This window comes from Formica exsecta, unplaced genomic scaffold, assembly GCF_003651465.1.
Source record: "Formica exsecta isolate Colony F162 unplaced genomic scaffold, ASM365146v1 scaffold32, whole genome shotgun sequence".
Classification (NCBI taxonomy): Eukaryota; Metazoa; Arthropoda; class Insecta; order Hymenoptera; family Formicidae; genus Formica; species Formica exsecta.
The window spans coordinates 254,892-271,194 of NW_021850453.1; the positions used below are offsets into that span (position 1 = coordinate 254,892).

The following is a 16,303-nucleotide window of genomic DNA, read 5'->3' on the forward strand; positions in this document are numbered from 1 at the left end:
TATTGGAACATAATTTTAATATACAATATAAATGAGATAAATATAAAAAAATATTATTATGTCTCTTAACTTTTGTACTTTGATCGATCGCTTTGTCTCATCACGTTTAAGTATTACGATCTATATTTGAGTCTAACGAATTATTGTGACTCCTCGTAAATTACAAGTCGATAATAGATTGTAAAGTGTTCTAAAAAACAAAATGCTTACGTTATTGTAGGGTAAAAGCAATGCCTCGTACAAGCAGGATGAGAAATCCGGCATTTGCCATTCGGGTGTGGTAGCGTCCTTCATCGAGCACAGTCTGGACACTCGTCGACCTACGAAATATGGAGGGCATTCCAACAATGCCTCCGATCCCGGTGCAGTGACCGGCCATTGCAAACCCCAGGATTCTCCGTTGAGACATATCGGTATCAATGTTCGATTCATGACTTCAACTCGGACGGACATGGATTTGTGTGCTACGTTGCAGGTGTAGATTGCGGATTTCTGGAATGTCAAACGATCGTTCTGATCTCTACGAATCACCAAAGCAATATAGAGAATTAAGGGGATATAATAGTCAAGATTTTTATAACTTGGCATTTTTCATATAAATAGCATTTATATTATAAACCTTAAAAAAAAAAAAAAAAAAAAAAAAAAAAACGAAAATTTTTAAATATCTTATAGAGTTACTATTGATATTCTTTACCTGAATATTAGTAACCTTTAATATGCTACCCGCTGGATACAAATCCTCCCAAACTGCTTGACCGGGCTCCAATTTTAACAAGGCGCGATTCTTAGTCCAACCGAATCCGATGCCAATGTTACGCATGTTAGGAGTCATACATGTCAGTTGTATATTACTACCCTGCACGAACAATCATCTGTATAATATATGTCTTCTTCGAAATTTTAATTTCCCATGCATTGACAAAGGCACAAATAGGGGCTTACTTTTTCTATAGTGGCGCTCATCGGTACCACCTTCACGTCCGGTTCGTCTCTGATTTCGACATAGATACTTTTGCATTGCTGCACACTCCAATCCGTCACCTGACACGTATACTGACCAGCATCGAGCAGAGTGGCTTTCTCGATCGTCAACACCGACGTATACACGTCCGATCCGTCATTCGGCAAATCGCTAATGCATATTTCTCTAAAACGTCAAAGCAATCGGTATTTATGAATTAAAAAAAATCTAGGATAAATAAAAAGAGGATGAATTATACGTATTTTATTGTAATATATTCCAGTTACCTGGTAGCTTTGCTCGTGTTCACCAACATGCCATCTTTGTACCAAGTAAAATTTATACTTCCTTGAGCCGCGCACGATAAAACGATTTGCTCTCCCAAATGAATCTCGTAATCGTTCACTTGATTAATTCTCAGATTCTAAAAAGCAATAATTTTTCAATAACTTTTAATCGTGCAGAAAATTAATCGCATTCACGAAAATGTTAGTTACTGCGTATAAACTGAGATTTATTATTAATCTTCTGTTTTAGAAAAATTAGTAAGAGATGTAGAGAATAATTTTTCAATCTCGTTTTCTTTTCTTTCTTTCTTTTATGGCTGGTTGGGCATTAGTCGCCCATACACCATTGTTTCTTATGGGTTTGTAGAATATAAGCAAAACTCCTCTAAGAGAGGAGGGAGTCCAAAAAAAGGTCCAGACAAAGGACATACGCAGCACGCAAAAACACGTCCGAACCCGACACGTTGTCAGTCGGAACTCAATTTTCAATCTCGTATAATTTTAATCGCATAATGTTTATACAAACAGGATGTCTTGATGTCATGATAATATTGAAATATCGCGCAATATGTTATCCATGCATTATGTTACGTACATTCGTACCTGTAATTTAAGCGCGGGTTTTTGTTGAAATGTAAAGTGTGTGGATTCCAATGAGATTTCGCTGAGACGTCGACGTTGTACGAGTCGATTGAGAGATTCGCGAATTTTATCCCCATCGTCGGAATTTCCGAAGAAGTGAAACGTAACTTCGGCCGTAGGTCTGTTGAAGAAAACAGCATACAGCAAAATGACTTTTTTATAGCGATCTTTCTCATACAAAGTACAATAATATTCTGATTGTCTTGGAATAAGATATATTTTAAAATCCACGGCAAGTAATAAATAATTTCAAAGAATCATATATCAAAAAATCATTTGGAACGCAATCCGTTTTATCCGCATATGACTGTACTTTTTCATCCTTGAATTTGTACCTACTCACGTCACGTTCAGAATTTTTAATTCCTCCATGAAAGTGATACTGGAGTTCCTTAAGTATTTTGCAAGCTACGAGAAAAAGTTTGAATAAATTAAATGAAATCGATCACAAGATCGAAAATGGTATAATAGAATAAGATATAATGGATAGATACAAGGAAGAAGGAAAGTAAGAAACCCTTTTGTATTTTATTAAAATATTATATAATCTTATTATCAATGAGATGGTATTATATAAATTCTTTCATTCGACAACGCTTTGGTTGTCGATTTTTACAAAGCATACGCAACAAAGATTAGTTTGTCTCGCGACAAACTTTACACTGAGCTGTACATTGAAAAATATACATATTACATACGTTAATCAATATTTCTTATCCAGCAATCATCGAATGATTCCGAGAGAAGTATCACTCGCTTGATATAAGATCATAATTCTTGTTCTAACAATAATGAGTCTGCTCTTTTCAGCTATCTTGTCTCACACCTTTCGCTCTCAAGTAGAAACAAATAATCGAGCGTCGCAGAAAAAAGAGAGAAAGGGGAAGATTGAAAGAACATGTTTTCAAAACAGGCAGAAAAGAACAGACTTAATAGCGACATAAATTGAATATGTCTCGCTGTTTACAATATAAAATGTCCATTATCAGCACCGTCGCTGGTGAGACACGTAGGACACATTGCATGCCAAAACAAAGCTTCCTCCTTTGTCTTCTTATGCAGATCTCCCCGATATAGAGACCGTTCTTCGGTAAAAGACCGTACGCAATTCGGTCCTTAAATTTCAATTCTCTCAAAAATGAGTCTTTGAGTTTCATTTTGGTAACTTTGGTATGAAAAATGGATCGTCGTTGGTTACGAGGACGCACGACAGATCCGTGCCTCCTGGACACAGATGGGCCTGTATTACTTCTTTGGGCACGCTCAACACCTCGATCTCGATCTCCCGGCAATAAGCCTCGAGAAGTGTCATTTGAAGGTGACTGGCCGCGTCCATCTCGATGTTGAAAGGCACGAGGCAAACGCTCCCCCGACTATTGCATCCTCTGGAAGCCAGCTCGCGTAGGGTCGGCAACATGCCGCACGTAATGGTGCGTCCGTAGTAGCGCGACTCCTCGCACCATGACGATTTTCCGCTGTAAGTCATCTTTGATCAATCATCTGCGCGTGACATTGTTATATAAGCCGGCGCGATACAGTGTAAAACGATGCTTGGAATTTCGCGAATCGCTATGACGCAGTGAATATTAATTTATGCGCTTATACATCATCAAAGAGGCGTGACATTCTAACATTCTTTTGTATTTTTGAATTGCCTCGGATAATAATTCCTACAATGTTAAAATTTTCTACATAAAAATAACATAATAATAATAAAAAAAAAAATCTACAATATTTTTTTGCAAGTCTTGGATTATTCCTTAGATATAATAATTTCTATCAAAGATATCGAAGAGATACGAAAATGTGCAATGTAATGTCATAAGCGCAAGCTTTCGATTGCACAATGCGAAATCTCGATTTGTAGAGAAATAAAAAATCATTCGTTAATGGCGTGACCAAGCATTTCTTTATCACTTTTTATCATCGAGAGAGAACCACGGCTATCGCGCAACCCATCGTTCGCGTGCATGTTTCGAGGGTATTGTTTGAGAGCCACGTGGAAATCCCCTGTACCCTCTTTCGATAACTACCTGTCGGCCATTGTGGTTTGTGCGTGATGGGATTGTGGTTCCTGGCAGCGAGTCATATCGGTCAGTAACTTCTTTTCTTGCTCGTTTGATAGTTTAATCCTCAAGGCGCCTCTTTTGCACACTTCACTGAATGTAGAAATTTTTGTGACCTTGTTGGCGGCCGTTGAACGAATTATTTTCAACGCTGTTGAAAATACGACTAACTTTTATAGCTTTAACTTCTCCACTGAATCACTGGCGGCTGTCTCTTTCTCCGCTTTCACTCGACTTTATATTCTGATGCAAATTCGCGCAACGTCTTCTTCGAGCGTAATAGAGCTCTCTCGTATTTCTTCCACAAGGTTCTGACTGCGTATGACCTCACACAGTCTGGCGCGCGCACCTTTTATAGCAACCGTTCCCCTACCACTTTGTCACCCATGTCTGTACCAGATTATACTACGGATATTCCGAATACACTGTCGCTGTACCGGGAAACCCGAGAAAAAAAACTCGAATAAAAGAAACATTAACTGAATTAGACCCTATATACTGAGTTTCCCGGAGAGAATAGGATGATGATTTTTTTTCCTCGAACACACACATAGATTTTTCGAGAACTTGGTATTTTTTCTAAAAAACAAAAATACAAAGGAATGAGTAAACAATTTGAGTTAAAAAATAATACAATCGATATCTCTATGAAATTGACAAACTGAGTAATAGGTTGTAAGATCTGTGTGAAAATCGTGTCAGGAGAAGACACATATATATGTTACAGATATTGTGTATCACCAGACAATAAAGTTGAATATCTAAAATCGATATCTGATTATTGAGAGAGATCAAACGAATAATTTTATCTGGCAAAGAATTTTTAGATAAGAAGTAAAAAGGATAAATATTGTTGATATGGAAATACTGACTCGTGGAGGATCTCGTACTGTATGATTCATTCTAACGCCACTAAAGTATTATATTAATCGCATGCTGATCGATAAATAACTATAAACTTTTGCATATATATTTTTTAAGCGATTCGGTGAAACATTGGTTAAATATAAGTTCAAGGTAAGCTTACAATTAGGAGAAAAATTATCGTATAAACTTCTTTGTCGTTGTATTTCTCTGTACACAATTAAAAAATTATTCTTCAATTAAATATATTAGAAAGGAGACCATGATATATATATCATGGTCTCCTTTCTAATATATTTAATTGAAGAATAATTTTTTATATATAGAATCTCGATGAACATTATCCCAATTTTTTCAGCAATTTTCGATATTAATATATATTGATCAATAAATAAATAAAATCAGAGCATAACAAACAACTTTATTAAATTCTTCAGAGTTAATGAATTAGCATCATTTTTTATTTCACGATTTTGATTCTATTCTCGTTATTCGTGCAAAATACTGTTGTTAATTCCAACGACTCACCGAGTAATAAATATTCGTCAATAATGAGATCTCTTTTTAAAGCGCTAATAAAAAAATTATGTCTAAGTGGCAGATTTTAAAATAATTTCATAGATCATTTGTTAAATTCCCAGCGGAAAGAAAATTTTATTGGAATTTACCGAGAACCAGTTCTGTAAGGAAACATAATTACTTAGTAGCAGTGCAAACAAATTTCCATCGACGGCGAGAAACGGCGTTCACAGATCGAGGTCACATGTTATATCAATTTATATAATTATTTAGCGATCTCGCATTGTCATATCCAACTTCTTCGATCTACAATACGTACGAGTGTTATCCGTAGATTATGATGACATTGCGTTTTCTAACAAAGTTCATTGACAACTGAAACGCTCACTGCAAGAGCCAAAATCTGAAAATAAATACGTTTTTAATATATTTTTAAAATCTAATCGCTCTTGTTTCTTTAATCTCGTGTTTGAGAAAAAGACATGAAAAACGTATACATATTATTAGTAATGCAGATTTTTGTTTGATCTAAAAATAGATTATATAAACATAAGCAGTCTTAAGTCATTTTTTTCTGAAAAAGAAAATTCCTTCTTAAGATAGAATTTTTGAAAAGAAATATAATAGAGATATAAAATAAAATTAGAAGATCTTTTGATGAGAACATTTTTTCGCCAAATATTTCTTCATTAGTGTTTGATTTTTATTTAAGAAAGAGAACAATATCTCTTTTTGTACTATTTTATATGTTAAAAAAATTAATTGTAAGAGAGAACATAAAATACTTATAAAGATTCTTTCTTGCAAGTTGCATCATACATGTGCCTGGTATCAATGTTCTGTTTCATCATTCGCAAGCACTTGATCAGGAAGAGCCACGTTGATCGACCATCGCGACTATGTGGGTCAATAAACTTCATTTTAGCAGACAAACTACGATCTGCGCCCATGCGTAACACTCGATCGATTATACGTATATTCGCGTTACAGTAACTGTATATATATACCCTGTGAAGATGATGCAAGTCACAGATGCTTTATTCCAATGTGTTTCATCAGCTGTGCAATTTCTGCGATAACGAGAAAGCTTATAAAACCCACTGTGGAAGATACGGATTCAGTAGAGGACCCTCTGATAAGTGTGCCAAACGGCATTTATTAATTCTATGACGCATAGTTCCACTTTTGCCTAAAAATTAATAATGTGATCAAAATAAAATAATTAGTTATAGAATAAAAAACGAAACTTTTAAAATTAGTTTGATAATTATTTGCATAATAAAATAATTTCTAGAGTAGAAAAAGTTTCGTATTAATACTGTAAGAATAACACAAATGAAACATAATAATTCTAAAAATATCGATAATTTTAAGTGGTTAAAAAAGAAAGAAATATGAAAAATAATATTATAATATGATATTGATGTTATGCGATGGAATAATATCAAATGTTAAATAGAATTCTATTTATATAGTGATAACAATTCCGAAGGAACGATTACATAAATTCCACATGTTCTATTTTGCTATATAAATCATAGAAATTCAAAGCTTATAATAAGCTATTAATTAAAGCTTGCCTTCGTAATCATATTTGTTACATAGATCCTTTTTATAATGGATATAACAAAACAAATCTGCTAACATTGTTATTCAAACGTACGTATAAAGTGTATTGCGTAACGAGTGCACTTATTTCGGTGATAAAACAAGAAAAATTACATCCGTTGGGAGAGAGACATTCTTAAAGCCGATTAAAAAATAAACAAATTGAGATAAATTGAAAGAGAAATTTATTCCTGTAAAGTTAAATACCTAATTTTCAAAGTCAAATGCTTTATTTAAAGTGTATCGTTGCTATTTAATTTGCTTAAACTTATTAAAAGCATTAAACGTTTGTTCGGTCAAGAACCTCGCAGATGTTTTCTCGTAATTGTCAACATAATACAGGGGATACATTGTAACGGAGAGATCGTTGGGGAAATCCCAGGGCGTCTGGTACACAGACTGTCACCTTCGAAGTCCTTTCGCATTAAAGTCCATTCTCCGTAAAAGAAGTTAAATATATCCCGCAGCTGCTCAGATAATCGACCGTTCAAAGTCAATTCATTAATTAATTCGTTGCAACGGATAACAAAAAAATATACCGATGATTATCAACAAGGTGAAGTTACAAATATGATGTATTTTAAACATATTCTGTTAAGCCATACATAAGATAATATTTTTAGTTTTTCAAAACTTAAACAAAATCTGTTTCACAGAAATAAAATATATAATAAAGTCATCTAATTATGTATCTGCAATCATTTTTTTTTTATTTTTTTTATAACTTACGAATGCCGTTTGCATAAATGTAAATTCTCCGGGAAATAACTATAACTTAACCCAACTGATATACCTATTGGAATTAAACGAAAAAAAACGTTTAACGGCATTTCAAAAATGCTCTCAATGCCTTATGATAATAATAAAATATTGGAAAATTATCAGAATGAAAAAATGGCACTGTTTCTGAAATAAATAAATGATGAACAAAATATTTTCTCTATGTGCACTTGCGATTCTCAAGACAGACATGATAAGGTAGCCAATCAATAATCTTATCGTAGATTATAAAATAAGACATGAACTTATCATTATTGCGATATACGCTTCTTGGAAAATAATTGCTTATCAGAGTCTTCATTGGAAAACGGAAGGAATCAATAGTATGATTATATCTCTCCATCTTTATAATACACCGTGGTAAAATAAATAATAAATTTAATTTTTACAATTAGATAAATATATTTTTAGACTACCTCGATAGAGCGCCGCACGTGCGGCTATATGAACGAAACTATTATATAATTAACATCTCTTTCCAGATTTTGAGGATGGCGATGCTTATCAGAAAAATCGTGTGTTTGAAAAAAAATCTCTTCGCACAAAAATTTTCAAAAAGCACAAAGGAGACATGGAACAACATCCCGCGTAATAACCACAAAACATTGCTTAGAAAATTCATTGAGGAACATCCTGATGTGGTAAACGCGATCTTGAAAAATACCGAGATCACTCGCGATCATCTGACTCCGGAATTGAAGTTATTTCTGTTGACGAAGAATTGTCCCTTATATCGCGAGCCCTTCATCGACAAATGTGAGAATAACAGATTCGATCTCTCGACCACAAACGTATTCCAGGATCCATTTTGGTCTATATATTGGCCCGGAGGTCAGGCACTGACGAGATTCATTCTCGACGAGAGGAAAAAGATTTTAGGACGTGCAAAGCAGCATGCGAAAAAAGATGCATTAAGAATGCTGGATTTGGGTGCGGGATGCGGCGCTACTGCGATAGCCACGAAATTAACGATTGAAACCTGCAACATTATTGCGAATGATATCAGCAAAAGTTAGTACATAATACTTAAAAGTTAAAAGTTATTAATTAATAGGAGTCTGGATTTTTTATCAGCTATACTTTGAAAGTTATTAGCGTTTCAGTATTTTCTGTTAAGCAAATATATAATTTTACATTATATTCAAAAAATACATAAAATTAAAACAAAGTGCCAAATTGTAGTATGCGAGATTTTCTGTACATACTCGGCACACTCGTATCGATTAAAATTATAATGCCCTTGCATGATATCTTAACCGGTAACATGGTTACCTAGATAGACACAGATAAACCTCACACGTGAGAGATCTAACGAGATAAATCCAATAATCTGAAAAAATACGTTCAGATACTTAAAAGTAATGTATGTCGCAATACTTGTGACACTGCAGTAAATATGACATTGCAATATTTTTAATGATGTAAAATTGATAGACCACGTTTTAATTGCTTATTTTGCGATATTCTACGATATATAAATATAACTATCATCGCTTCTAATAATTTTATAAAAAATATTAGAGAGAAATTCATCGTTAAAAATATTATTACTATACATATATTTCACGTTTGATTAAGAATCTTTTATAAAACTCTGTTGAAAGACTATTGCGACAAGTCGTAGAGGCAGGATAGATATGCGTATCAACGTCGCAGATAATGCAATACGACGCAGAAGCAATATTGCGTTTGTTCATCATTTCCTCGAAATGATGAAAAGCGAAAAGAGAACTTTCGCTCTTCGCGACAAAGTTTATCGAACGCGAAGAAGGAAGGGGAAACAACATATGTGCGAATTATCTCGATTGTCATTTGGGCCAAGATCGAGAGAATGAGAAAATGTGGTGAAATCAGTGGCGTAATGTTAAGGAGACTATTTTATATATGGACCCCCCTAGATTTTTGACACTGGATGCTGCAAGCGAATCATCAGAAGACTTTTTCTTTTCCCTCATTATTGTTACATATTTTTGCATATTTTACATATATTTACGTATGTACTTTATATATATATATATGCAATATATACGATATATTTGTTTCATTCTTATTATTTAATATTTAGTTGTTGCTTATATATTTCTATTATATAATAGGCACAATATTCTTTAAACTTATAGATTTATTGGTGTAACTGACGAGCCTCAACGGGGTTTCTCGTCGCAAGATAATTTTTAACGTCAGGGATTCCTTTCACAAAAGAGAAAAACACAAAGAGAAAAAAGGTAGAAAAGATGAAATGTCGAAGCCGTGCTTCATAGCTATTTACGATATGTATTAGCCACATGTCTTATCTTTTGTTACCCAGTTATTATAAAGATTTTACGAAATTCTTTTCTTTTCCGAAAAGTCGTCGACGGTAATTTCCTCGCAACGAAAGACGAAAGACCCACTCGAGTCTTATTAGTTACATTATTGAGACGTAGAACGTCGATAGCTATAGGAAATTACGAGGGATCGAGGATCTCCGAGAAGAAGACTCAAGAGTCCCTTTGACGTCACACGTGGCTTCATGTGTATATTTATCTGTCGATAAACAGATGTTTGTACGCAGCAGCAAATTGTCACAATTCCAGACAGGCAGATGAAATCGGATTCCACGAGCATGATTCAGAAAAAAAATGCGTCCGAGCGCATACATCTCTATCGTTTTCGCGTGCTCGTCGTGCCTACGATTGCAAAATAATACTGATAGTGAAGTTTACATTCCATATTACGCGTGATATGTAGAATTAATGTCATCGGGAGTGTTTCTATCAATCAACGTTTATGTCGAAGATCCTCCCTCTCGAGGTTCACGTACGTCTTTCTTCACCGATTGAACGAAGCTTTCATCAGTTATTATAAAAGTTATCAATTTTTAATGCAACGTTATAACTACATATTTTGCGCGACATTCCGTAAGCGTGACAATTGATATCTTTCAATTTTCTATTACATATTATACGTCAATAGAATTATTTTCACTCATTTTGCCAGAGAATTTAAGATTAAAATCGAACTTTGTAATTGTTCTTTTGCGATTTGGATTTGAAAAATTAACGATAACGATCTCCTCTTTCTTCCGCCTGTCTAATAAAGATCGATGTTGTTCTAGATGGAAAAATCACCTTAATTACGTCCCCGGAAGATTAAGTAGGTCGAGAAATTAAAATACGAGGCACTTAAAAGTCGGTTTTTCCAGGTTTATACGTAGATATAAGGAGAAAGGGTTTGCCCCTCGTGCGTCAGTGAAAGGTTGTTAATTCCAAGTATTGCATTTACGTGGCATACCAATGGACAAGCTATATTCTTTTAAGTAACCTAACAGAAAAGTTGAAGAATATTAATTTCTCATAAGAGATATGTGTAGATTACAGAGATAAATTTATAATATAATTATTAAGGAGCGCAATATGCGTCTTCGACAATTGTGTGCTTATTAAAGACAAAGATTTAAATTACAATAATATAATATAATATCTGAACGTTATAAAGTGCTATAACTTTAATATTATGAATCACGACATTCTGGAAATTACACGATTTCTGGGAAATTCGATCTCTGAAAAAAGGAAAGACATACATATAATACCGTATCATGTCGTATTAATAAAATTTTCTGCTAAATTTTCGTTTATTTATATACAGAAAACCTTCAACGAAAATGTTACATAACGAACGGACTTTCCGACAACATTAATTTCTCGCGCAAACTTCAAAATTCGCGGAACAAAATTACTCGAATAGCATTTCACATTAATCTGGCACGCTTTCGGTTCAAATCGATATGGAGGCAAGGACGTTGTATTTACACAAGGACGCGTACGATTTCCATTCCAATGTCTGTCAGCAAAGTCAATTACGCCGATCGACAAAAGTCTAATGACATAAATATAGTGCATATTGGGATCAATGTCCAGGAATTTCACTCTCTCCTATTTACATTTAGTGCCATCCAGAAGCAAAGATTGCTTCACAATCTGATTCTTGTGTGAGATAAACATATCATTTATATACGTTTCGAACAATTTTTTGAATAATATCATGTAAAATTTGATATTATTATTATTTTATTCGTATTGCTGATTGTGCGTTAAATGAGTATATGTAATAATGTTTGTATATGAAAGATTATAAAACACGTAATTAAAAAATACGTTTCCAAATACAATTCTACAAATTACTTTGAAATTATCGATATTTTAGAGGAACAGTTTTTATAATCACACAAACTGAAATATATTTCTTAACAAGAATTTCAATTTTTGTATAATAATTTTTGAACGATAGTTTTGGTAGTAATTTTTAAAGACCCTATATTAACATCAAATAATGAAGTCAATGTCAATGTCAATAACAGATAAAAAAACATGAGGCGTGAGTATTCATAAATACATCTATTGATAAAGTGTATGAGTCAGACTTATATAGGATATCGTAAGATAATTGCGTATGCGCGGCACGGTCAGTTACCTGCGAAAGAATGTCGCAACGTGGGCGTCATATAACAAGATAAAAAAAACCTGCGTTTTAAATAATTGAACAATGTAAAATTGTCCATCCAATTTTTGCTAGTGCAAGGTGCTATTGTTCAATAATTAAAAAAAAAGCCATTAAAATATATAGTAAAAATACATTTTAAAAAAATATTAATTTCATTTAGATGTTACGCATATTTTGAAATATATGCGTAACTCAATTTCATTTATTGTTAATAGTAGCAATTGTGGAAATTATATGATTAACACCTTTTGTGTAATTAATGACATAATAAAATATGAATATATATCTTTTGTTTTAGTCGCCTGCGTAGCTATTGCAATGAATGCAATATTAAATAACGTAAACATTGAGGTGTCGTGGAAAAACCTGTTGGAAGAATTACCGAAAGATCCATACGATGTGATTTTTGTCGGTGATTTGTTATATGACGAAGAAATAGCAAACAATCTAATTGCATGGTTGGAACACGCATACATAGGAGGTGCGCAAATTTATCTAGGAGATCCGGGAAGACACGGATTAACTGAAGATCTTAGGAAGCGAATGAGATTATTGCGGCAATATTCGTTGCCCGAGAATGTGAGGAAAGAGAATCATGGTTATGATACAGCCACCGTATGGGAATTTAATCTGAGTAATTGATTGAATAGGTATGTAGAATTTAATATATAGAAACGAAAGAATATGTATTAAATGTATGTATTAAAATATATCTTAATATATATAAAAAAAAAAAAAAAAAAAAAAAAAAAAAAGAGAAGCATGCGAGAATTCTTAGTCGTACAATGTTTTCCTTTAAATAAAAGATTTTTGATCAATGAAAGCGTGACGGAAATTTTAACATTGTCGACGAAATCGCTTGCCAGTATGAAAGTAGAAAAGAGCAAAAATGCAAACGAGGAGAATTGATCTGAATAAGTCAATTTTCGGCATCTCTCCCTTTTTGATATCGCGATATAAATATCTGATGCACGATTTCATCTTTTAAATATTTCGAAAAAGGCACTATGCAATATTGCATTTTTGAACCATATCTTACTGATGCGTTTTTAAAAATATAAACGTCTAAAGGGGATCTAAAATTGTTGCACATTATTTTACCCATGTCCGGAATCTCTTTCAGAGATAATATATAAATGCTTGTAAGTATTTACAAACGCGGAAAAAAATTGGGTTGCATGTGGTTAAGCATTCAGTAATGTGATATCGTTATTAGAGGTTTAACGTTGATCCCGCCGACGAGAGTGAATCCCGAAGTTGACCGCAAGGATTCCTCATCATCATCCTCGACACCGTAATAACTATCACTGCTTATAGACGCCCTTTCGTTTACACGGGTGTGTCTCCACACGCACGCACACACGCGCACACGTATACACGCTGCTCTCGACACAGATATTCGCCAGTCATCGCCGACAACGAGCCGAAAACGCCGCGAGCTTCTTGTTTGCCTATTTCCGTAGTAAGTTTGCCTTTCCATTCTTCGTCCATCCTTTCACTCGTCATCTATCACTAATTTCAATTAGTATAAAGCCGAGCCAAGAGGTGAGTAAGTTGTGCTCTCACTGCGTGGTCGATCGTTCAAATTGCGTGTCGTTTCGGAAACGGAATATTCTTTTATTTTCCCCTGTGCGACTTGACCAAGGTATACATATATCGGAGGGAGATTACGTAAACTCTATCGTCGTTACAACACCTACGCTAACACGCTAACAATGAGATTATCCCGGTGGGTTATCTCATCAGAAGCCGTAACCAAGACACGACAAACCTATTTCGGGATCTTCGAAACTATCCGTCCACTACATAACTTTAAAAACAGTACATGTATCCATATTATAATTCAATGTAGGCTTCTTTCGAAGCTGCATGCCTATGAAATCCGGAAATGCAGAGATTTTTGTCGAACATTTACAGTTAATGCTCAATCGTAAATTTCTTTTATTACGTTTCACACGAAACCACGATGAAAGCGGCGCGAAACGCTCGACGCGCGTACATTTTCTCTCTCCCCGACGAATTTTCTCAGTTTCCTTCGGTTGCGATCCTCCTTCAGATCTCGAACATTTCTCTGGAAACTCAGGTGCGCCGCGCGAATACATGGATTATCGGTGGGCGATCCGGGTGAAACCTACGGGTATATCCATTGGGATTCCTTTCAGGCCCGTTAACGGTCGTCGTCGTCGTTAATTCCGTGTTACGGTATGTACCAGCGATCGTCGGCACTTCGTGTGTGTGTGTGTGCGTGTACTCTTTCTCTCTCTGTCCCTCTCGCGCGCACACGCATACACGTACGATAGGACTGTCGAGAGGAACACGTGGTCGTACGTGGGAGAGCCGGACACGCCAGATGCGGCGCGCCCACGCGGTGAAAGTCGCGATAATTGATTCCGTGCTCTTAAGATATCTCACGAAGATCCTGCGCCAAGATTAAGCGCGAGAGAGGTTCGTCCGAAAACGGCCCGTTTCCTTCATGGAAACCGAATCGCGCGCGAATGTATGTGTAAACGCTTGTTTATTCGACAACGGCGCAAATTAAATTTAACGACCGTGTGGTGGAGATGAGGTAGGATTAATACATCACTCGCGAACAGTGCCCGATTCTGTGTGAGTTCGTGAGGACGTGATCACGATGATATGCGACACACGGAGGTGAAATACAGAGAAACGAAAGGTGCATGAATATTGCTGGATATGCCGATATCCAGATGGTTATTGTTGCTAATATTGTCATCACAACGGAACGAGAGTTATCATAAATGTAATAGTAAATTTTGATTTCGCGGACCAAGTTTTTTTCCCATCGGGATTGGCTTCAAAACACGTGATAAAAATGCGCTTTATACACTGCCGGCGATAGTACATAAACGTATGAAATATCGATCTACGAAAAATATTGCGCCATCGAGAATAACGTGTAACGGTCGGCGATACGTACAGAATATTGTGGATTTGAGCAGAAAAAGAGAGAAAGAGAGAAAGAGAGAGAGAGAGAGAGAGAGAGATAACACTATTTATGAGTGAAATAGTACCGAAAGAGAGATCGCTCTAATCTTGCCCGCGTTTTCACTAATTATGATTCATTCTAATCACTCGATTGATTCATTATTATCTACTAAATATAAATATAATAATAAGAGAAATAATTACGAGATTAGATGTACATCGTGGTAAGCCGATGCTTTTATTAAGGCGCATTAGTCTGTTTGCCAGAGCATTCGATGCCTCGTGTTCCGGAACGGAGAAATATGGTTGCGAGGGAACGCATAGTGGTCTACTATGAGATGCTGTAATGATACCATTTGCCGGACTACTGTTAGTATTTGACATTACGACACGATAATGCAACCGTACATCCTCGTAGGCAAATGGATCTTGACGAGAAAGCGGCCAGCTTGTCATCTGATAAATGTCGCGTACGGTCGCTCCGCGTGACGAAACCGCGCGTCACACCTGTCACGCGTGATAATTAACAAACAGATAATTAAAGAAAGTCGAAAAAGAGAGTTATTTCGCGCTTGTCGATAAAGGACAACGTACGACCGGACAAATAAATTTTTTTCACGTTACAAGAAAAAGAAAAGAAAAAAGAAAAGTCTTCGAGTTACGATCTCGAAAGGCGCAATCCTTCGTGTCCCGCACAAGGATCGTCGAGCGAATGCGCTGGCCTGGTCGGAGAGTTGCTTTCGTTAAGAAAGGATGTGCGTGAGGGGCGGCGAGAAGGGCTGGTGGTGTATCCAAGGCCGATAATCCCTCCGGTGTTTTTCTTTTCCTCCTTCGTCCCCGACCCACTTACCCCGGCATCGTAGACTCCCAACCCTCTCTACCCGTTTTATCGGGTGTCGCCGCGGGTTATCGTCGTGGTTGCTGCCAGGAAGGATGAGATAGGGGAAGGGGGAGGGAGAGGAATGGTGCCGGAGGGGTGTGAGGCCGCTGCCACCTGTTGGCGGGACAACGTCTTAGCCCTCCGTGTTGCTCCTCGCAGACGTTCTTCTTCAGTTACCCCCCTCCGCCCTATCTCCCCCGCCCCCTTCGTGCTCCTCTCTGGATCGCGCGCGCTCCCTCAATTTCTCCCTTTTTTTTTTTTT

General features: G+C 35.8%; 3 protein-coding genes across 7 annotated transcripts in view; 1 reads left to right on the forward strand and 2 right to left on the reverse strand.

Annotated features, from left to right (window-relative positions):
* The window catches only part of LOC115238100, a 30,061-nt gene that overhangs the window by 4,509 nt on the left and 9,249 nt on the right, over positions 1-16,303 (reverse strand). For 2 of the 3 annotated variants that reach the window (XM_029811656.1, XM_029811655.1), the window contains 6 exons: positions 2,237-2,301; positions 1,855-2,014; positions 1,252-1,388; positions 946-1,150; positions 698-859; positions 211-492 (listed from right to left, as the gene is read on the reverse strand). In XM_029811656.1, the coding sequence (XP_029667516.1) occupies positions 211-492; positions 698-859; positions 946-1,150; positions 1,252-1,388; positions 1,855-2,014; positions 2,237-2,301 (1,011 nt within the window). Of the gene's footprint in view, positions 1-210; positions 493-697; positions 860-945; positions 1,151-1,251; positions 1,389-1,854; positions 2,015-2,228; positions 2,302-16,303 lie in introns of all 3 variants that reach the window. The other variant, XM_029811657.1, reaches the window with a different exon arrangement.
* LOC115238106 lies at positions 2,420-5,917 on the reverse strand. Its single transcript, XM_029811670.1, has 3 exons — positions 5,524-5,917; positions 3,927-4,538; positions 2,420-3,368 (listed from the first exon to the last, which is right to left on the reverse strand). Exons 2-3 carry the CDS (start codon positions 3,980-3,982, stop codon positions 3,047-3,049), a joined length of 378 nt encoding a protein of 125 aa, XP_029667530.1. The 5' UTR covers positions 3,983-4,538; positions 5,524-5,917; the 3' UTR covers positions 2,420-3,046.
* Positions 3,967-12,929, forward strand: LOC115238105 (electron transfer flavoprotein beta subunit lysine methyltransferase-like). Of its 3 annotated transcripts, none has more exons than XM_029811668.1 (3): positions 3,967-3,986; positions 8,213-8,741; positions 12,514-12,915. In XM_029811668.1, the coding sequence occupies exons 2-3, from the start codon at positions 8,222-8,224 to the stop codon at positions 12,855-12,857; spliced, it is 864 nt and encodes a 287-aa protein (XP_029667528.1). In that variant the 5' UTR covers positions 3,967-3,986; positions 8,213-8,221; the 3' UTR covers positions 12,858-12,915. The 3 variants fall into 3 exon arrangements, with proteins under 3 accessions (XP_029667528.1, XP_029667526.1, XP_029667527.1); XM_029811666.1 differs by lacking the exon at positions 3,967-3,986 and adding an exon at positions 6,128-7,506 and having other exon boundaries at positions 12,514-12,929; XM_029811667.1 differs by lacking the exon at positions 3,967-3,986 and adding an exon at positions 7,524-8,090 and having other exon boundaries at positions 12,514-12,929.

Excerpts from the sequence above, each read along its gene's own strand:
- LOC115238106 (XM_029811670.1), bottom strand. The coding sequence starts at position 3,982 with ATGACTCGCTGCCAGGAACCACAATCCCATCACGCACAAACCACAATG. Across the intron at positions 3,369-3,926 it reads CAAACCACAATGGCCGACAG|CGGAAAATCGTCATGGTGCG; the intron begins GTAGTTATCGAA and ends GATGACTTACAG.
- LOC115238105 (XM_029811666.1), top strand. Across the intron at positions 8,742-12,513 it reads TGCGAATGATATCAGCAAAA|TCGCCTGCGTAGCTATTGCA; the intron begins GTTAGTACATAA and ends CTTTTGTTTTAG.